Here is a 22,024-nt window from a genome sequence, read left to right on the forward strand (position 1 = left end):
TGTTTATTTAGTGTAATGTTTGTCTTTTTGTCTATTGTTTATATTTATATATTATTAATTATTAATATTGCTATCAAGTGAAATATCTTACATAGATTTATAAACATGTTTATGTAGTGTAATGTTTGTCTATTGTTTATATTTATATGTTATTAATTATTAATATCAAGTGAAATATCTTACATAGATTTAGAAACATGTTTATTTAGTGTAATGTTTGTCTTTTTGTCTATTGTTTATATTTATATGTTATTAATTATTAATATTGCTATCAAGTGAAATATCTTACATAGATTTATAAACATGTTTATTTAGTGTAATGTTTGTCTTTTTGTCTATTGTTTATATTTATATGTTATTAATTATTAAGTCATTAATATTGCTATCAAATGAAATATCTTCCATAGATTTACAAACATGTTTATTTAGTGTAATGTTTGTCTTTTTGTCTATTGTTTATATTTATATGTTATTAATTATTAATATTGCTATCAAATGAAATATCTTACATAGATTTACAAACACGTTTATTTAGTGTAATGTTTGTATTTTGTTTATTGTTTATATTTATATGTTATTAATTATTAATATTGCTATCAAGTGAAATATCTTCCATAGATTTACAAACATGTTTATGTAGTGTAATGTTTGTCTTTTTGTCTATAGTTTATATTTATACATTATTAATTATTAATTATTAATATTGCTATCAAGTGAAATATCTTACATAGATTTAGAAACATGTTTATTTAGTGTAATGTTTGTCTATTGTTAATATTTATATATTATTAATTATTAATATTGCTATCAAGTGAAATATCTTACATAGATTTACAAACATGTTTATGTAGTGTAATGTTTGTCTATTGTTTATATTTATATGTTATTAATTATTAATATTGCTATCAAATGAAATGTCTTACATAGATTTAGAAACATGTTTATGTAGTGTAATGTTTGTCTTTTTGTCTATTGTTAATATTTATATATTATTAATTATTAATATTGCTATCAAATGAAATATCTTACATAGATTTACAAACATGTTTATGTAGTGTAATGTTTGTCTTTTTGTCTATTGTTTATATTTATACATTATTAATCATTAATATTGCTATCAAATGAAATGTCTTACATAGATTTACAAACATGTTTATGTAGTGTAATGTTTGTCTTTTTGTCTATTGTTTATATTTATATATTATTAATTATTAAGTAATTAATATTGCTATCAAATGAAATATCTTCCATAGATTTACAAACACGTTTATGTAGTGTAATTTGTCTATTTTTTTCTATTGTTTATCATCACATAACCTGCAAACATATCTATCTTTCATTACATTACATTACATTACAGTCATTTAGCTATCAGACGCTTTTATCCAAAGTCGACTTACAGGAAGTAAGTGTGAAGAGTATTTCCATATACATTACTTATTATATATATATATATATATATATACAGTATATGTGTATATATATGTATATATGTATATATATATATATATATATATATATATATATATATATATATATATACATATATATGTATATAATCATACCATATCTTTTCCAGCACCCTTTGCATAAATATAAATAAATATATATATATATAGAAATTTGGGTGTTGCAGCAGCTCAACTACAGATAAACAGATAATAAATAAAACATATTATACAATAAAAATAAAAATGTACAAAAATAAAAATGTACAGTATATCCACATGGGGGGCGGGCTGGTCAGCATGATGACAGACTGTGGTCTCCGCTGTTGTTGTACAGTCTGATGGCAGTGAGCTGCCCAGCTGCCACAGTTCCTCATGGAGAGGGTGAGAGGGATTGTCCAGGATGGTTTGACCTTCATCCTCCTCTCACCCACTGACTCCAGACTGTCCAGCTCCAGACTCACCACAGAGCTGGCTTTTCTGTCCAGATTGTTGAGTTTGTTGGCATCTCCAGTCCTGATGCCATCACCCCAGCACACCACAGCAAAGAATATATAAATAAATATCAATCAAAAGTATATATATATATAAACATACATAGTGGTCAAATGTGTATTTTTTCCCTTTCCATCTTTGTTGTTCTTGTTTTTCAACAATATGTCTATTTCTGTGTGCAATGGAAAACCACAAACAATTTCCTTGAGTGTGTTGAAGCTGTGTTGAAGATTCTTGAGGTCAAATTGAGCCTTAAAATGTCTCCATGTTCTATTGTTTTTGACTAAGTGAAAAACATTAGTTGCTAAACCACATTTGTGTTCTTGAATATATTTCAGCCATTAATGTCAAAGGTCATGAGAAAGTAGTGGAGATTGGGAATATGTTACTTTTTCAACACCCAGAAGTAAAATTGATATTTTTTGTGTAAAGTTTTTAATGCATAAAAAACAACAACAACAGAACAAAAAAAACAAACAAAGAAAATGTTAAAATTGACTGATGAGTAGAAAATGAACACATTGCAAAGGGGATTATTGTTTTGATTTTTATCACTGTGAAGACTTTATATTGTTCATTATTAAGCCATTAATATGGCTATCAAATGAAATATCTTACACAGATTTACAAACATGTTTATGTAGTGTAATGTTTGTCTTTTTGTCTATTGTTTATATTTATACATTATTAATTATTAAGTCATTAATATTGCTATCAAATGAAATATCTTACATAGATTTACAAACATGTTTATGTAGTGTAATGTTTATCTTTTTGTCTATTGTTTATTTTACACATTATTAATTATTAAGTAATTAATATTACTATCAAATGAAATATCTTACACAGATTTACAAACATGTTTATGTAGTGTAATTTGTCTATTTTTGTCTATATATATATATATATATATATGCTGTGAAGACTACGCCATCAGTTACATGCGCCATCTTTGGCTTAATGTCGCCCCCTAGTGGTCTTTGTGAAAATTGTCTTTTTTTTTTTCTGTGGCCGCATTCCAAACATATTATAAAGCTCTTAACAAAAATTAAAAGATTAAAAAAACAACAACCTTCAAAGGACCTTAAGGGAACATCTCCTGATGGCTCTCTAATGGTTATTTATTTGTCTATTTAGTACAATATTCGACAAAATGTTAAAGCTGTAAAAAAAAAAAAAAAAAAAAAAAATCTTTGATCGTGAACGAGCTTTTTAAAGACCCCGGTGCGCGCGCCCGCGGCTTGTTGCGAGGGGCGATCGAATCGGGCACGCGCGCGCAGGAAGATTCGCTCGGCGATCATCACAGCGTCACGTCACGGATCCGCAGCGACCGACGGAGATGCTGAGGTGACAGCAGGAGGAGAGAAACAGGGACGGACGATCACGCTCAGACATTTTTTATTTTCTTCTTCTTCCACCTTTCTTTCTCTCCCTTCTTCCATGGACGGCTCTCTCGCTGCGGGATCCCGCTCGGTGTCGTCAAACCTGCAGGATTGTCTGTAACCACACCCGGCTCTTCTGGCAGCAAAGACCCGAGGTGAGGCTCCAGCTCCGGGGAGAGGGCCGACGACCCCCCCGCACACTAACCACCAGCAGATCCGTGCAGCTGCTGCATGCATGCGTTGAGTTTTTGTGTTTTCCTGCGTGTTGTCAGTGCTTACAGTGAATGACCTCCCACACACGCACACACACGCACACGAGGGTTGTTGCGTGGCCTGTGCGTGGCCGGCCGATGTGCGTGGACGCGCCTGAGTAAATCTGCTGTGGTAACCAGCCCCGCTATGCAACAGCTCTCCACAGCAAAGACAACCAGTCCGACCACTGCAGGGAGGAGACAACGGGTTCATTTGTTTGTTTGTTTTGCATGACAGCTGGTTGCACAAATATATTTGGACATAATATTGCTGCAGCTTGCATCCCATTTTGCATCTCTTTGTTTTTTCACATTTATTTTTTGCACAAATGGCTTCTAAATTAAAGGATTTGAGGCTCTGCACACTTTAGGTGAGTGCATCCTTCATAGTAGCCTATTTGCTATAGACACACACTTGTCCTTCACAATTTATTCAGACAGGATCAGTTTCATCCTTGCTGTGACTTCGGTTTAGAGGGCCTCCCCATGCTGGCTCCTCTCCAGGGCTCGTCTTGCACAAGGATTTGTCAGATCAGACACTTATTTCCTCCAGAAGCAGCCCCCCAAAAAAGTCTCCCTGTCTTTCTACTGAGCCAAACCACACTGGGATCAGACAGGACAATTAAGCAGACATTTGATTCAACAGTCAAGTTATTCTCACTCCAGCCATGTGTTGTTGCATAGATTTGCATTTTAAGGTCAGTGCTCATTGGCCCTTTTTTGTCAATATTGACAGACCAAACATCTCCAGGAGCAGGAGCAGTGTGTATGTGGGTGGGATCACACATTGACATTTCATGATGCCTTTTTGAAGCTGTGAAAACTTCCAGCAGAGCAAAAAAGGGCAGAGGCGACGACAAGCTGCAGTCAGCAAATAAAAAAAAAAAAGGCACTGCAGCATGGTCGGCGTGGAGAAGCGTGGGGGGTCAGGAAGTGTGATTCATTGTGATGAGACGGGAGCAGGCTGTCATAGAACAGTTTAATTTCTGGTCTGAAGTCTGTTTTTTTAATTTATTTATTCATTGATGGTGGTTCGTATGGAGTAGTAGGAGGAGGAGGAGGAGGAGGAGGAGGAAGAACAGCCTCTCTGTGAGGTGTGACATTAGTCACAGCGGGTGGCAGCCTGGCTTGTGCATTGGTGTGTGTGTGTGTGTGTGTGTGTGCACTCATGCAATGTGTGTTCAAGCTTGTGTTTGAGTGCATGTGTGTTAGAGAAGTGGCTTTTTATATGCATTCTGTACGGGGTCTGATTGACAGCTAATATCTCCTGCTATTCGGACACACTTGGACTTTGATGGCTTCGACTTATCCAGACTTTTGACCCTGAAAGAAGGCAGCAGAGACCTTTCTTTCTACATCTGCCACTTTTCTGTCAGAATGTGTTTATCACATTCACACACTAAGGCTTTGAGGTTGAATGTCAGCCGTCTCTCCCAAATGACTCACTCAACCTCTAAAAAAGGGAAGAAATGTCTCATCATGTACGATAGCTCAGATGTGACAACTATTATTATACAACTATATTTTTAGTGCCCATAAAAGAAGGAAAACACTGGAACGTGGGGTGACCTTGAAGTTCGGACAGCAGGGTCACAGCAGAGGTTATTTAATCAGTGTTTACAGTGAGTCTCTCTCATCCCTCTGAGGTTTAAAGGGTTTTGTACATCATGTTTCTTCTCTGGTTTTGATGGCGTACTCCATATGTTTGCGTTTTCACTGTTTGGCATAATATCAAGAATTCCACCGCTGTTTTTACAAGACAGCGCTCACTTGGTTTATCTGTGTCTTGAAAGAGTTACACATGAGGAAAAAATACAAGGTTATAGCGCTTGACATAAATTGTTACCAGAAAGAGACTTTTATAGAAGTTTGGTTCAGTTTTCCCTAAAAAAAAGATTGATTTAATTAAACTACTGTTCCTCCTGTTTCCTCTTGGAATGTCTGTCGTTCGTTCCAACACTTTGGTCCACAGTGAAATGTTTTAATTGGCAGTTTAAAGGATTACCATGACAGTTTCTTCAGCTATTCATGATCCCCAGAGGACGAATCCTAATGATCCCCCACCGTGCAATATTAACAATCGTCTGTTTATATTATAAGATAAGATAAGATAAAATAAGATAATCCTTTATTAGTCCCGCAGCGGGGAAATTTGCAGGCTTACAGCAGCATAGAGTAAAGTGCACACAAGAGACATAGTAGAAGAAAGACAAGATAAAAATAAAAAATGAAAATAAAAAAAACAAGTATTATAAATAAGCAATAAAAAACAGTAGAAAATCAACAATAACTGAAATATTATATTTACAGACATTGTAGTTATTGTTGTTGTTTTATAACGTTTTTTACTTATTTATTATACTTGTTTTGAATTTCTTGTTTTTTTATTTATGTCTCTTGTTGACACGTTCCACTATGCTGCTGTAATCCTGCAAATTTCCCCGCTGTGGGACTAATGAAGGATTATCTTATCTCTTAGCTTATTTCCTCTAACACCGCCGTGTGATTTTGAGTAGAATATTTGGACATATATTGTATGGATTGCTTTGAGATTTGGTGCACACCTCCATGTTCTCTATAGGATGAACTGTACACACTTTGGTGGCCCCCCTGACCTTTTCACTTAGTGTTATCAGGTCATAATTGTGCTATGGTTTATCTGCCAATATCTACAAAACTAATGACATCCCATTCAGCCTCAACTGTTCTGTTAATAATAATTAGCAAAGGATAGCATACTAAGACGATAAACAGTTTCCATGGTACACATGGCCTGCTAAACATTAGCATGTTAGCATTGTTATTTTGAGCGTCATGCTGACGTTAGCATTTAGTTCAAAGCACCAGTGTTGCTCAGTAGCAGAGCTACCAGCATGGACATAGACTCTTAAGTATTTTAAGAAGACAATCTTCATTATTTTCTGAAGCAAATTACAAATGTTGTGCTTTTTTTTTATGTGTAACTCTCTTAATGTGATCCTGGTTAATAAAAGGCTCACTGTTCTCAAGGTCTCATCTGAATCTCCTCTAGGATAACATGAATTCAACCATAGAGTGCTTTTTTTTGTACCCTCAAAAGGGAACATTCTATTATTTAAGTAAAATATATATATATAGGTTGTATGTTATACATGTGTCACAGTTCATAGTAACACAAATCCAGACATTAGGACAGGCAATGGTCATAAATAGTAACTACATACTAAAAACATGACATTTTAAAGACTATTAGAGTAAGGATATGTCTTAAAATGAAAATATAAATATAGGTTGTATGTTATACAGATAAATAGATACATTTAATTAAATAGAAATATCTTAATCATGGACTGTGTCACTGTTCATAGTAATTCAAACAAATCTAGACATTAGGATTGCAATGGTAATAAATAGTAACTACATACTAAAAACAATACATTTTAAAGACTATTAGAGTAATAATATGTCTTAAGAAGAGATTTATAATGTTGAGACATCTCGCCTAACAGTCTCATCCGTGTTTAAGAGTCCACCTCACTCCCGACTCTCAACCCCGGGTCACATTTCATGCTCGTCATTTCACTGTTATCTAGTCTCACCACGCTTTTGCCCTCTTCCATCTCCCCAACCTCGCCCTGATGCATGATGGGATTGATTGCCTCCTTGATGTCGGGATCATGCCCCGTAACCAAATGGTGTTTTGAAGGCTGGTTGCATAACCGTAGATACGGCGCGCCGTGTGCAGAATGATGAATCGGAGTCGGGTTTGCTGGGTTTGCTTTGAGCGTTTGAAGCCAGACTGGAGGAAGTTAGCAGCGTGTGCTCTCCTGAGGAACGCTTATCTCTGACATGGATGTTGTATAATACAGGAGAATACACAACTTTTACAGTGGAAACTCCATTTGATCCTCGCTGTACAGACAGCCATCTTGATCCACATTGCAATACATTTATTTATACATTTATATTTATTTAAAGTAAGTCTGATAAGTCACCATTTATAAAAGTTTTGCAAGTTGTAACTAACAGCTTTATTATAACAATTTACTAATGTTTTTATAAATAAGAAAAAAAATAGTTTTGCCATGTACTATAAAAAAATCTTCCAGCAGGACCGATCTCATTTTAGCTGTTTAAGTTAATCACCTTCTGGAAAAAAACTGGATCAAAATTATTTTATTACCAACTAACTAAGATGTAAAACTGCCGACTGGAGGAGTTTATAAGTATTTATTAATGTAAGAACTTTATTATTAGATGTTTTTTTGTCTTTTAGTTTTTTAGGTCTATAAAGCATGAGTAAATTATTTATTACCGTTAACAATACCATTAACCAACTTCCAAACCTTTTATAACAGGAGACTTTTCAGAAAGTGGTACCAGTTTATCTTTAGGCATCATATTAAGTTAAAGTGGTGGTCCTGGATGGGAACTTTTGAATCTTGAGTAGTGAGAATTTTAAGTTTGGTTGCACAAAATCTGGTATTACAATCTAACCTTACCTAAAATATTCATATTAATCAAATATATATCAATTTCTTGTGATGCACATTTCCGTAAACTTGAATTTAAAATAAAAGTAAAACTGAATGCTGCAAAATTCTTTCTGAAGCGAATTATTGAAACTTAATACAGTTCAATATGATGGACATCAGTGTATTTAGACAAAACTTATGGTACAGTATTTTATCTTTTTTTATTTAAAAATAATGATTATCATGATCTTAACTTTTTTTCTGCTATACACAACCAGAGCTAATGCAAAATTATTTATAATAAACAGTCTCATTATATCCGACAAGACTAATTTCTCTTTATAGGACCTGCTCCTTGGTTGTTGACACAGAAGACAAATGGCTGTGAAAAATGATACTGAGATGAATCCTTTTTGTAATTTAAGACGCTGGACTTTTGTCTGCGATTTATTGGGGCGAGTTTGTCTTGAGAGACAGCTGCTGGCAGCAGGTGTGACAGCTGCAGCGACAGTCGAGTATCAGAAAGCTGCAGCCATTAAGCCACGGGTTTAACTTTGTCTTTCGACTAGGGAGACTTTCAAACTTTCACATGTTGTCCTAAAAAACGGGCCTTTCATATGTTCAACTTCATGAAACCTCCTTGTTTAACACCCAAGAACTGATTTCCTTGAAATATGTCCCATAATTTCTGACTGTTTTGTGTGTCTTGGTCTTTCCGTAGGGTTCTCCATCAAGGCCCAAATGCCCAGCCCAGTCTGAGGCTGCTGGTTGAGGGGGGGAAGCAGTGAGGACAGCGTCCCTGGTCCACAGACGGGATGAGCGTTGGAGCGGAGCAAGTAGACATCCTAAGCGTGCTCTCCCTGGTCAAGGAACGATGGAAAGTGGTAAGTGACGTTGCATTCAGCGACAATAGGCGTTGTGTTTGTCCAGCCCCATCGCTGACTGTCCCTTCCTCACCCTTCCTCACCCTCTGTCCCACCAACAACAACTCTTTGTTCCTGCAACAATGCTTTCCCTCTGCCTATGAGTCCAGCTTTCCTCTAAAGTATCTAACCTGTGACTTGGACAGTTTGGGGTTGTGTCTCTCCGTCCAGGTAGGGCTGCTGCAGAACAAGAGATCCAAAAATAGCCTGTATAGCTATTTGTGGCGACGCAGTGTGCTATAGGCTGCAGGACTAGCAGTGCTCCCAGAGGGCCCAGTGTCTCTCACTGCTGTGCCAGCCTGGGTGCCATGTGAGGCTGCTATTCCTCACTGGCAACCCGGCAACACTTCCTGTCTTTTAACGAGCAGAGTTACATAAGAATGCTGCAGCTAATCCCACGACTTTAGCTCCTAGTGCGACAGAAGTCTCTGTGCATGGAGGACAGTGAAGGACACGTGGGAGGAATTAAAGCTCTGATAGTTCTGAGAGGCAAGAGTGAAAAGGTAGAACTCATGGGGGGCAATTAGAAGTTAAATGGAGAACAAAGCGAAGTGAAATGAATCACATGCAGTTCCCTCTGTCATATTTCGCTGATGAAATTTTAAAAAATAATTAGCAACTACTCTGATAATTTATATATTTGATATTTAATCTTCGAAGTAATCTTTCAAGCTAGTATGTCAGACACTCCTTCATTTCTTTTACTTAAATGTGAGGATTTGCATTTCTTCTTTTTTGTGATGGTTACCTGAATGTTTTGGGGTTTTGGACTGTTAATGATTAGCAATGTTGGCATTTAACAGATCAAACCATTCATAATAACAAAGATGTTATTATTAAGATGTTCCAGCCCTACTGTTAGTTTACCAAAAAAGGAAGTTTCATAATTAGTAATGTCACTGTTGAATGTAGTCAAAACAAAACAGCATGGTAGTTTTCTGTGTTTCCTAAAAATACAATGTGGATATTCTCATTCAAACCCTCTTGATAAACAGTAATGAGGTAATTTTGCAGGAGCCTCTTATAACATTTACAACATTTGCTGTAATCATAATGAGAAAGTGCAAGAATTTTTCTAAGAAAAAGAAATTGCTAAAGAAATAAAAAAACTCAACCAACTTAAAATATCTTGATATTTATAAAAAACATTTCTGGAAGAAGATATTGTTTAGAGTTTTTTTTGTACAGCAAGCCCTTTCTTCTTTTAAGTTTTTTGCTTTGCCTGCATTTGACCGGCGCTCCACCAAACTGTGCAGAGAGCGTCTCATTTTCTCGGCTGTTTTTGTTTGTTTGATCTTTCTAAGGAATTTGGACGTAAATATCTTAAGCGTTTATTACACTGTTGGACTGCCAAATGTTTTATTTTTAGCATATTATAACTATAAGCAATACAAATAAAACTGAAATAAACTTCTAAAGGGGTTTAAAGTCAAATAAAAGTAGTTTTACATTGCATGAATACATACACACTAAGATGCCTACATTTATGGTATCACATGGTTTAGATTCCAGTTTCCCCCTTCATGCCCACATTGTCATGGTGATAGTGTTGTCACCAAAGGAGACCATCTGATTTTATATTCATATTGCTATTTAGATAAGGGGAAATAGAAATAAACGGCAAACATAACGGGACAGTTTCAGGTCTTTACATGACTACCTTCTCCCCTGTTGAAGCGTCTTTGAGCAAGATACAAACCTTATGGAGGATGTTGTGTTGATGACCTTGACCCCAGACCTTCCGGAGAAGAGAGCTACATGTTAATTTTTAATGTACATCTCACTGTCCATGCACGTTGCACACCGGTTGTAAGTGGGGGTTTGTTCTAATGCAGTGTTTCATCATCTTCCCCTCTAGGTGAAGAAGATCGGGGGCGGCGGCTTCGGGGAGATCTACGAGGCGGTGGACCTGCTGACGCGGGTCAGCGTGGCGCTGAAGGTGGAGTCGGCCCAGCAGCCCAAACAGGTGCTCAAGATGGAGGTCGCCGTGCTCAAGAAGCTCCAGGGTGAGTCCAAATGGATTCGGTGGATTTGGTTACATTTCTGGAATTGATTGATCCTCCCTGGCAGGGTGGCCTATTGAAAACATGACAGCGAGTGAGTCACTGTTGGCAGAAAAAACTATTCTTAAGAGACTTTTGCTGTATTGATCAAACAAACAGAAACGAAAACAGACAAATCCAAAAGAAAAAGACCAATCCAGGAAACGCTATGCATGTAGAACATACAGGGATAGCATTTGTGTACTAATAGCAGGGTATAATAATCTCTCTATTATATATAATAATAATACATTTGATTTGAAAAACGCTTTAAATGGTACTCAAAGGCATTTTTCACGGTAAAGACAGAAACAGTAAAAGCAATAACAATTTAAACACAAGGCAGAGAGACATTATAAGATAGTATATTATAGATTTTCCGACTCATTTGCAAGTACAATTTTCCCGCAGTCCAGCTCAGTTTGCTTTATTCTCTGCTGTGTAAAACACGCCGTCATTCAGCAGATCAATCATTACACATTTTCTCCATCTCGTGGTTTAATAGTCAGAGTTTTAATGTAAAATTTCCAAGTGCTGGTTCGACAGGAAGTAGATGATTGTGTGTCTGGGCACTCCCAACGTCTTACAGCAGAGACACATGATAAACAGAGGAGAGCTCCTTCAGTGGGGGTTGTATAGTTTACTCCTGTCTCTTTTTTTAACCTCCTCTTTTCCCCCATCCCCTCTCCCTTCCTGCCTTTTGACCACTACGCCTTTTTTTTCTCTTTTTTCTCTCTCAACCTCTGAGAAAAAGAAAAATCAATGGGCTAGGATCATGTTTGCTGTCTAATGGCTGCGGCCTCGGGCATCATGCGTTTGTTGCTTCCTGAGGGAACCAGCATGTAATCTGAGACGGACTGAACTCCAGCCCCCCCCCCCCAAACATTGATGACCCCGCCCAGCTGTGAAGAGTAAACATCTACCAAGGGCCTTATAAGAAGTCTAGAGGGTCATATCGAGCTTGTTTTTTATTTACTTTCTTTTAATTGGACTATTTTGGAACATTGTGTAGGAATTTGGTGAAAGTGGGCGTTCTAAAAAGTAGTGTTTTTAACATGGAGGTTTGGTTAGACTAACTGTTTGCATTCACTGCGCGCTGAAGGGTTTTGGGGTGTGGCCGCAGTCCAGCTGCCAGTGCAGCAGTGTCCTTTCGGAGCACATGCACATTTGCTCACACACACACACATGTATGCACAAAACACACAAGGCATATTCATGCACATGTTTAGACCGGGTGTTGTGTGTGCCATAGGCTATAAATCAGCAGGGTCAGTCATACAGGGACGCTGGTGATGGGAGGGCGGTGAGCTGTAGAGGGCAGGGAAATATGAACCATGCACGTCATCGTGATTCACACAGCATGACGCCGCATCTTACGATCAGATGATGCCGCTGACGTTAGGCGACTGTGGGGTGAAATCATCTTTCCCTCCGAAAGCATCCTGAACTTCTCCTTTCCTTCTTTTATTTCTCAGGTAAAGACCACGTGTGTCGCTTTGTGGGATGTGGCCGCAACGACCGCTTTAACTACGTGGTGATGGAGCTTCAGGTTGGTCTAAATGCAGAAGACTTAGTGCCTCATAAGCACTAACTTATGACTTATCACCCAAATGTATCATTGTAAACAAATGTGATCATTTATGAATTGTACAAGGAATTTATTAAGCAAATGATTGATTAGCCAATCCAAAAGTAATCCAAAGTAATAAAATCATCTCATGCAAACATTGCAGAAAATGGAAATTTATTATTAAACTGAATATATTTGGATTTTGGACTGCCAAAACAAGACATCTAAAGACATCATCTTGGACTTTGAGAAACTGGGATGGACATTTTTCACTATTTTCTGACAATTTATTAACCAAACGATTAATTAATTAATCTGGAAAATAAATGTCAGATTAATAAAGATAATAAAAATAATCATTAGTTGCAACCCTAATTATCTTGTTTTGGGAAGTTAAGACACAAAACAAGCAAATTAAAAGAAAGACATTTCTCACAATTTTCAGACAATTCAATGTGGACCAAACTGACTCCCATCCTGTTTACACGGCTAAAAATATTTATATTTATATCACAATACTCTCAGTGTAACGATTCAGGCTGCACTACTGCAGACAGTTAACATACTATATCATCTGCTTTGATCTATCGAGGCATTAAATCAGTTTAAACCACTTCATCCAGCACACGAGGCTGTAATACCAAAGTCATGATCTCAAATTCACAAATACTTTATCCGGGCTTTGATGTGTTCTGGTTTTGATTTATACCAACATACCCAGAGGAATGGTACATTTTGGTTTACTGCACCGACTGCACCATGTGTTTATTTATAGATGATCGTTGCAGCTGAATTTATATATTTTTTCTCACTGTTGGCTTGTTTTCTGTCCATTTAACATTTTTGGCTGCCACTGTCAAACATTTCAGCCAGTAAAACTTTTAATAGTGATTCTATTTCTGTTCTTATACCCGTTTCTCTGTGTTGCTTCCAAAAGAGAACCAGATAAATACGTTTTTTACCCTTTTATGACATGTTTGTTAAGGCTCACAGATGTCCTGCTGTGTTTCTGGAAGGGGGAATTTATCAGACTTACTGATCTTGTACATGTGCTCCCTCAGGGTCGTAACCTTGCCGACCTGAGGAGGAGTATGACCCGGGGAACCTTCAGCATCAGCACCACCCTGCGTCTGGGGCGGCAGATCCTGGAGGCCATAGAGAGCATCCACTCTGTGGGCTTCCTGCACCGTGACATCAAACCGGTGAGTCACAGTTAGCTGGAGGCAGCAGAGGATATGTAATGCTCGGTTCTTATTTCATCACCTCGCTTCAACTTTATATATATATATTCCCGACAGATGAGAATATATTTTTATTTCTGCTGTCTGGGCAGTGTGTGTGACGCACTTTTTTATTACTGGCTGCTAGCATTGTTGCTGATTCAGCATTTTGTTGCACTTACAGTAAGCTGGCCCATTATTTAGCTGAATGTAAAATATCCTCTGTCTTCTGAGCTGCTGTATTAAATCATATTCTAGCATAGGATCACATTTATATTTATTATTCCTTTAACCATTGTGTCCTGCTTTTTGTGCTTCAGTCCAATTTCGCAATGGGCCGCTTCCCGAGCACCTGTCGAACCTGCTACATGCTGGACTTTGGTTTGGCTCGTCAGTTCACCAACTCTTGCCAGGAGGTCCGACCTGTAAGTGTCCTCTTCTGTTACTGAGCACATACTGAGCTTAACGCTGCACTTATCATTACTGATGCATTAGGGCTGGTCGATAATTCAATATGATCATTTATCGTCTTTCAGTGGAATAGTATCATGATTATAGTGAGATATCGTGATGCACAATAACGTTGTCTAATTTGATAAAAACAAGCACATACAAACTCAAATTTGTCAGAAAATCTGATTAATCTCTCTTAAATCAAAACTATTTCCTCAGTCAGATTAATATTTATATATGTGCATGCATGTAAACATAGACAGTGTATACTTACACATTTATTTATTTATTTTCAGTATTTCACTTGAAACTTTTTTGACCACTTTGATCTAAAGTTCTTAATAAAAATAGAAAATACTTTGTACTTTTTTTTTTTATTGAAACAAAAATTACTTTGTCATGTGGTTTATTTATTTTTGAATTACCAGAAACTTAGTGCAATGTAATGTAATAATATGTAAAAATTCTGTTGCATGTTAAGCTGCCGGCACGCACCGAGAAACAATCGCATGAAAATACAAGTAGTGTCTAGTTATATTTGGCTGAAAAATCTATAATTAAATACATCCATATGGAATTTACCCCTGTTTCTGTCTTTGTTTGTCAGCCCCGGCCAGTAGCAGGGTTCAGGGGAACGGTCCGCTACGCATCTGTCAATGCACACAAGAATAAGGTCGGTATCTATCCACACGTGTTTATTCATGTGCCTTACACAACCTTCTCTTTTTTTGTCATGATTTGTCCGTGATTGATTATTATTGACTAATAAATAACTCAACACTGCTGTAATTCTGCAGGAGATGGGCCGTCATGATGACCTGTGGTCGCTCTTCTACATGCTGGTGGAGTTTCTGGTCGGTCAGTTGCCGTGGAGGAAGATCAAGGACAAAGTAAGGACAACCAATAACCACTGACCTTCATGGAAACTAAACAGCCCTGTCCAGTAGGTGATGAGATGTGACAGGTGTGTGTGTCTGTGTGTGTGTGTTTGCTTATTCCCAGGAACATGTGGGGAAGCTGAAGGATACTTATGACCACCGTCTGATGCTCAAACACCTGCCGGCAGAGTTCGGCGTGTTCCTGGAGCACATCGCCAGCCTCGACTACTTCACTAAGCCGGACTACCAGGTGACACGGGGGTTTAATTTGGATTAACAGTAATACATAATGATTTTTTTCTGAATATAACAAGTGCAGCATGTCTGATCAGGTGTTGATATAGTTTGATGATATTGTCAGTAATGCAGTATATGATCTAGAAAGGTTTTCACAAGTTGATAAGTGTTCAAAAACCATTTTCTGTGGAATAAAAGCCTCGCCAAAAAATGTATAAATATATTTTTTTGTGTGTTGTTACAGCTGCTGATGTCAGTGTTTGACAACAGCATGAAAACCTACAACGTTGTGGAGAACGACCCTTATGACTGGGAGCGGACCAGCTCAGATGGCACTCTGACAATCATTGCCGTTGCCACAACGCCGCAACATCACACCCGCCTCACTCCGGCACACATGGGGTGAGTTTGATTCACATAAAAACCACAAATGTTCTGTATCTTTACATGAAAATGTGGAATGAATAGACTGAAATTCCACACTTGCCTCTAAAAGTCTTCAACAGCCTCAAACATAAAACAATGTTCTTTTGTGGCCCCAGAATGGCAAATGCCTCCCTGATACCTGGAGACCTAATGAGGGAAAACACGGACGAGGTTCTGCAGGACGAGCAGCTCAGCGACGTGGAGAACAATCCGGCTCCGGAGCGCCTGCCGGGCTCTCCCCTCCACCCGCACCGCAACCAGGAGGCTGATGTCTGGGAGGAGCTGGACCGCAACCGTAACCGCATCAGGAGCGCAGTCTGGAAGGTAAGATAGTCCTTCACCACAGAGAATTTATACCTTAATTGAAATATACTTGTTTTTTCAGTAACTCACTAACAAAATAACTTCTTTCCAAAGGCGGAGGAGGAACACAGCAACAACCAGGGCAACCATGGACACCAGAGCCCCTATGCTGGTCCAAGCCTGGGTTCTCCAGTCAAACTGCAATGTGATGTGGTGGCTTCGGACCGCGACGGCCCCCTGCTGAGGAAGCTCCGCAACATCCACAGTTTTGAGCTGGAGAGGAGGCTCACTCTGGAGGCCAAGCCCAGTCCAGAGCGCTTCCTGGAGGCCTGGTATGTCTATCAAGTAACCGATCTGTGTTAACATCAGTTCTCTACATATCCCTGAGGTTAGATCAGACTAGATTGTTTGCATCTGTCTTGTGTCTGTTCAGCTCGGGGAAGCAGCAGCTTGGCTCCCAGCACCAGGAGAGGGAGGCTGACGGTGCTGCAGTCGTCCCAGGAACTAAGGGTCAGGCTGAACCTGCCGGGGAGCGTCCTGATAGGGTCTGGCACTATGATGAGGAGTTCATGTCTGGTGGTGGTTCTCCTAAGCCAGCATCCTGTGGATCTCTGGAGCAGGGGGAGGGGGCAGCCAACAGCGGGGGCTTTGTGGCCCTCAATCTGAGCTCTGGGAGGCATGACATTGACTCAAGGGACTGGGTAATGGTGGAGCGGCCCGTTGGCTCTCCAGGAGCCAAGGTGACCACCAGCCCCTCGGAGGAGGATGAGGAGCCAGAGGTGCTCCAGCCAGGGGATCAGTCTCCTGGATGGGAAAGGGGCAACCCGAGCCCTCACTCTGGCAAAGCTAAACAAGAAAGCATGGCTTCCTCCAAGGGAAGTGCAAAAGTGGACAAGTTGGAGCTTAGCGTGGGTCCTGTAGGGGCTCTGCCGCCCGTCACTCCAACCAGCCCAGCTGAAGCTCTGGCTGAGGGAGTCCTCACTCAGGTAAGCCCTTTTTATCTGAAGGCCATCTCACAACATGGTATACATGTTACTGACTGAAGTCAGCATTTTACAAAGTTAAAAAGCTGTACAAAGTCAGATTTCCAGTTTTAGGACCTCGATGCTTATACAGTCATAGTTCCACCAACTGCATCTTGTTTAAAGCTAAATGTTACTGCTTCGCTTGTGTTTATTGTTAGTAGAAATATATTTGTGTCACAACTGCAGAGCTTTTTATCAGATCACAGCATGGGGGGAAAAGAGAGCTTATTGCTTTGAAATGCACATTGATTTGCATTAAATTTCACGCAGAATTTTATCTTATTTGCAGACATTTGCAATGTGTTTGGTTGGTTTTATTTACTTCACAAATTCAATAATTTGCTTCCAAAATATGATTTGGTTTCCTTAGCTTAAATTACTTTTTTGCTCCTTTTTATTTTTAACAACCTTCAGCCAGCCCACCGAAATCCTGCTCAGTCTACGCCTTTACACGATTTTTGAACAGCTTGTTTACACTACAGAGGAATAACCTTCCCCTCATTCTCTCCTACAACCAGAACAACTGCCTCCAAGTTGATAATGTATACGGCCTTCCCAAAATCTACCCACCTCGTCTCTGTCTTCCTCCTCTGGCCTAAAATCAACCCCTTATATTTATAATCCCTCCCAGACACTTTACCCGTTCAAATCAACATCGTGCTCCCCACCTGCTTGTCCTGCCTCAAAGCCCTTCCTCCATACCTTCTCCATCTTCTCACTCCTTCACCAGTCTCACAACCCCTCCTCTCTCCATCTCCCACTTCTCTCCTCCCCCTCTCCCTCTCTTAGCTCCCCACCTCTCCTCCATCCCTGCCTGAGGAGGTCGCGATCCGGACGTGCAGCCCCATCCCGCTGCGCTCTCCCAGCCCTCACACACTCCTGACCACCCTGTCGGACCCGTTGCACCTGCGCCATCCGCCGGGCATCAGGCGCAGCCACTCCGTTGACCCGCAGCACCAGGAGCGCCCCTCCTCATCCTCCTCCTGCCACGCCTCCCTACCACTGCCACCAAACCCCGCCCCCGGCACCCGCTCACCCAGTCGCAGGAAACTGCCGGCCATCCCGGCGGGCGCTGCCAACGCCAAGTTTCCCTCTGTCATACGCATCACTCGTGCCCAGCTTCAGCAGGTGATGAGCCCATCACAATCTCCTAAAAAACCTCCATTCAGCTTCCTCTACATCAGTAGCGGTACTCCGGCTGTCACCATTTTTTTTGTTCTTTCTATTTTCCTTTGTTTTTTTGTTTAAGTTGCTTATTTTGGCTTCTTTGTTCAGTTGGCTTGCTTATTGTTGTTGTTGTCAGGCAGCTCTCTCCAGAAACCATGAGGGGCATTGTGCAGGCCAGGCAGAGCATGGGTCAGATGTGTCCTTGTGTCTGGACATGTGTCCTTGTGATCTGAATAGGGGGTGTGTGTTTGTCTGATTGTGGCATGTGTGTTTGGAATGTCGAGTCATGACTACAGGTTGCATGGTCTCTTTTGTTTCAGATCGTCTTTGTCCTCTCTATCTTTCTCTTTCTCTCTCTCTCCCTGTATTTGTTCCTCACCCTCTCTTCGCTGAAGCCCCCTGCGAAGTTGCGTGAACGTTTCCTGTCCTACTTGCTGGTTTAGTACTCACAGCTTGACTGACACTGCCATAGCACTTGTGTGTTTCGGTCTGATAATGGTAGCTATGGTATTTGCATGCTGTTGCCAAACTAATCACCATTTATTACCCCACATTATAAAAAAAAAACTTCTCTTTTCACACATCTGCATCAGGCTCTTGCTACAGAACTACAGCACAACTCGACATGTTGTAGTCTTTCAGCAACAGGCCCTTTGACAACTAGAATATTATTCCCACTCTTAGTATGGTCGATCTTTTAAATAACACCCGTGTGTCTTTCTCTTGCCTCCCATGTCTCCACCTCCCCCCCCTTCCCCTCCAGTTGACAGCTCAGCGTCCCTCGGGGCTCTCCTCCCAGTCAGGATCAGACAGTGCGCCACAGTGCCTCCTGCTGGAGAGGCGTGGTGAGGCTGACGCTGAGGCTCAGCAGGTCCAGGAGCACACAGCGGACATCTGCTCCCCCCAGGACCATGTGCTCACCCATCCAGGGACACCCACAGACCCCCTGGCTGAGATACTGTCCAATGGCGACATCCACACCAAAGCTCAAAGCCCTGCTCCAAACCGTGTGTCTTCCCCTCGCTCCCCACGCTCTCCTCACTCCCCTCCTCTGCGCTCGCCCTCCTCTCCACGCTCTCCACACTCTCCACACTCTCCACACTCTCCACACTCTCCTCGCTCTCCTTGCAGCCCTGTGTTTGCCAATGGCCACCTCTCCCCTCCTGTTAACAGCCATAGGGATTCAAGTAATGGAGCATTCCCCAGGCTGAAAGACCCTGAGAAAGATTCTGGCCCTCAGCTAAGGGGGGAGGTTAGTAGAGAAGTGAACCATGCACCAGATCAGAACAGGGGGCCGGTCTCCTCCCCGGTTTCCCACCGTAAGGACCCAAGCCGGAGGCTGAGTCGCATCCCAGTCCTGGAGCCCTCCAGCCTGCTGGAGCTCCCTCCTGCAGGGTCTGCTAAGGAGAAACTCCTGCAGAAGAAAGCTAACCACCAGGGTCCGGTCCCGTCTCCCACTGCCTCGCCATCGCTCTCCGATAGGCGTGGCCCAATGGTGGCGTCCCTTGCTAGGGACCCGCTGTCCTCCACCTCTGACCGCTCTCAGGACGAGGACTCACTCATGGGCTCCCGTTCTGACCGCCAGGGAGACGATGGTCCTTCCCTCTCCTCCTCCTCCAGCCCTCTGTCCCGCAAGAGCAGGATCCCCCGTCCCGTTCATTCAGCTTCCTCTGCTGAGCAGCTGGCCGCCCAATTCCTGCCGCGCCCGCCGCCTGGAAAGCCACCTGGCCGCCCCACAGCGGAGGGCAGGTAATTGTTGATCTTCATCTTTTGAAAACATAAGAAAACCAATTACACCTTTACTTACTTTGCTGATTGATTCTTTAGATAAAAGAAATTGTTGAAATTCTTTCGCATATTTGCTTATTTTAGTGAGAGATGATTGATACTGCTCTCATGTCTGTATGCTAAATATGAAGCAAGAGCAAGCATGTTGTTAGCCTAGCTTAGCATAAAGACTGAAGGGGAACGCAGCTACCTGGCTCTGTCCAAAGCTTAACAAAATCAGACTACCTGCAACTCTACATTTTACTAATAAACCCATTCTTCTATCCATATCCATTCTAATTTTTTTTACGATGATGGAACTATTTAATGGTTTGGAGCATTAACTGAAGTCATCCCTTAAAAAGTCATCCTAAAAGTTCTTTTAAGATTTCTGTTTGTGTACAGATTTTAAATTTAGTCACTTGTTTCCAGTCTTTATGCTAAGCTAAGCTAACCACCTACTGGCTGGCTGAGCTTAAGAAAGTGATAATGACCCTCTTATCTAACTCTGATTTATCACTCTGTTTTCTGGTTTGCTTGTAAATATATGACTTGGCTGTTATTCATAACCTGCCCTGCATTTTGTGCCCTCTCAGACTCAGGCGTTACCGCATCCGAGCCGGCAGCAACAGTGACTCCGACCTCCTGTCATGCCTTGCTCAGCTGATGCATGGTTCCCGCGGCTCCCCACTTCACCATCGCTCCTCGGCCCAGCACGGCGGCTCCAGGATGGGCATCTGCAGCCTGACCAGCTCTCCGCACCACCACCGCAGCTCTAGCGCCTCCCCGCGCAGCTCCTCCTCCCTGCAGCGCTCCGTCAGCTCCTCGCCCTCCCGCCATGAGCACCGTGGCGGCGGGGGGAGGGGGCTGCTTGGGCCGCAGCCGCCGCCTCCCAGCTTCTCGGGCTCGCCGCCTCCCCGCCGCTTCTACACTCACCACCAGGAGACATGCTGCAGCCGCCAGGCTCGCGTCGGCCCCTTCCACCTGTCCAAGGGAAAAGGCTGTAGCCGAGAGGGCAAGTGCTCCAGCAAGCTGAGCAGATAGTTGCCCTCCATGTTGCGCGGCCACAACAGAGGATTGGAAGACTCTTCTTATGATAGGGTAGACTGCAATGTCCTTTATGTATAAGTTTACCCCTTTTTCGCTGTCAGTCTGAACTTTACACTCGTCTCGTTGTTTCCCACTGTTCCTGTCACTACTTTATTTGCACACAGGTTCATTCATTTATGTGCCCGTCTTTAAAGGGGCACTTTGATGATTTAGTCAAGCACTTCTAAAAAGTTAGTGGCCTGAAAGATAGATTTGAAATAAAATGAACAAAATCTGTGCGGCAGAAACTGAGATATCCCCACTTTTAGTCTTTTCAACTCCAAAAATGCTGGTACCTATATTTCCCATAATGCAACTCAGTAGCATATGTGCTGACTTCTTTCAAACGCCTCCAGTTTATAATGAAGGCTTTCTGTGAATGTCAGCCTCGGTTTGAGACTTTTTAACAGACTGAAAAGTGCTCTTTATGACGAATCAACTGATCCTCATGCTTTAGTGGAGTGCCCCTTTAAGGTAATTTATCAGATGAGCGATATCGACATGTCAGGGTCCTCATTGTATTTATATTATCATGTTGTAGAGGGGAAATAGTACAGCTGCAAAACTAAACTAAATACAGCCAGTACTATTATATATAAATCAATAGTTAGTTGGGCCAGTGGGCACATAAATACATCCGTTTCCTGTTTATTCATCTTCATGCATCTTGCACCACGTTATAATATAACTTATTTATCCCCAGTAATGATGCACTTGGATGATACTGATGGAATATCAGTATAGCTGATCACATCTAAATTAAATATTGGCCTGGGGTTGACTCAGTTATCTCCTCTGCATTCGGGAGATTGCAGGCAGGGTATGATATTTACTTTATGCTATATGTGAATGCATAAAGCCAGAATTTATGTACAGTTGTATTTATTGAGATAT

General features: G+C 40.9%; 1 protein-coding gene across 1 annotated transcript; it reads left to right on the plus strand.

The window, feature by feature from the left end:
- Positions 1–3,323: 3,323 nt before the first annotated feature.
- On the plus strand, positions 3,324–21,387 carry ttbk2a (tau tubulin kinase 2a). The gene is made up of 16 exons (XM_054614326.1): positions 3,324–3,480; positions 8,752–8,914; positions 10,812–10,959; positions 12,471–12,544; positions 13,627–13,767; positions 14,106–14,210; positions 14,846–14,911; positions 15,036–15,128; positions 15,241–15,366; positions 15,598–15,755; positions 15,896–16,103; positions 16,197–16,414; positions 16,516–17,068; positions 17,897–18,235; positions 19,038–20,023; positions 20,638–21,387. The coding sequence occupies exons 2-16, from the start codon at positions 8,846–8,848 to the stop codon at positions 21,083–21,085; spliced, it is 3,732 nt and encodes a 1,243-aa protein (XP_054470301.1). The 5' UTR covers positions 3,324–3,480; positions 8,752–8,845; the 3' UTR covers positions 21,086–21,387.
- The last annotated feature ends 637 nt before the right edge of the window (positions 21,388–22,024 follow it).

The sequence above is a fragment of the Anoplopoma fimbria genome, chromosome 15 (assembly GCF_027596085.1).
Source record: "Anoplopoma fimbria isolate UVic2021 breed Golden Eagle Sablefish chromosome 15, Afim_UVic_2022, whole genome shotgun sequence".
Classification (NCBI taxonomy): Eukaryota; Metazoa; Chordata; class Actinopteri; order Perciformes; family Anoplopomatidae; genus Anoplopoma; species Anoplopoma fimbria.

Coding starts and splice junctions, on each gene's coding strand:
- ttbk2a (XM_054614326.1), top strand. CDS start 8,846: ATGAGCGTTGGAGCGGAGCAAGTAGACATCCTAAGCGTGCTCTCCCTG. Junction 16,415..16,515: donor GAGCGCTTCCTGGAGGCCTG/GTATGTCTATCA, acceptor GTGTCTGTTCAG/CTCGGGGAAGCAGCAGCTTG. Junction 17,069..17,896: donor CTGAGGGAGTCCTCACTCAG/GTAAGCCCTTTT, acceptor TCCCTCTCTTAG/CTCCCCACCTCTCCTCCATC.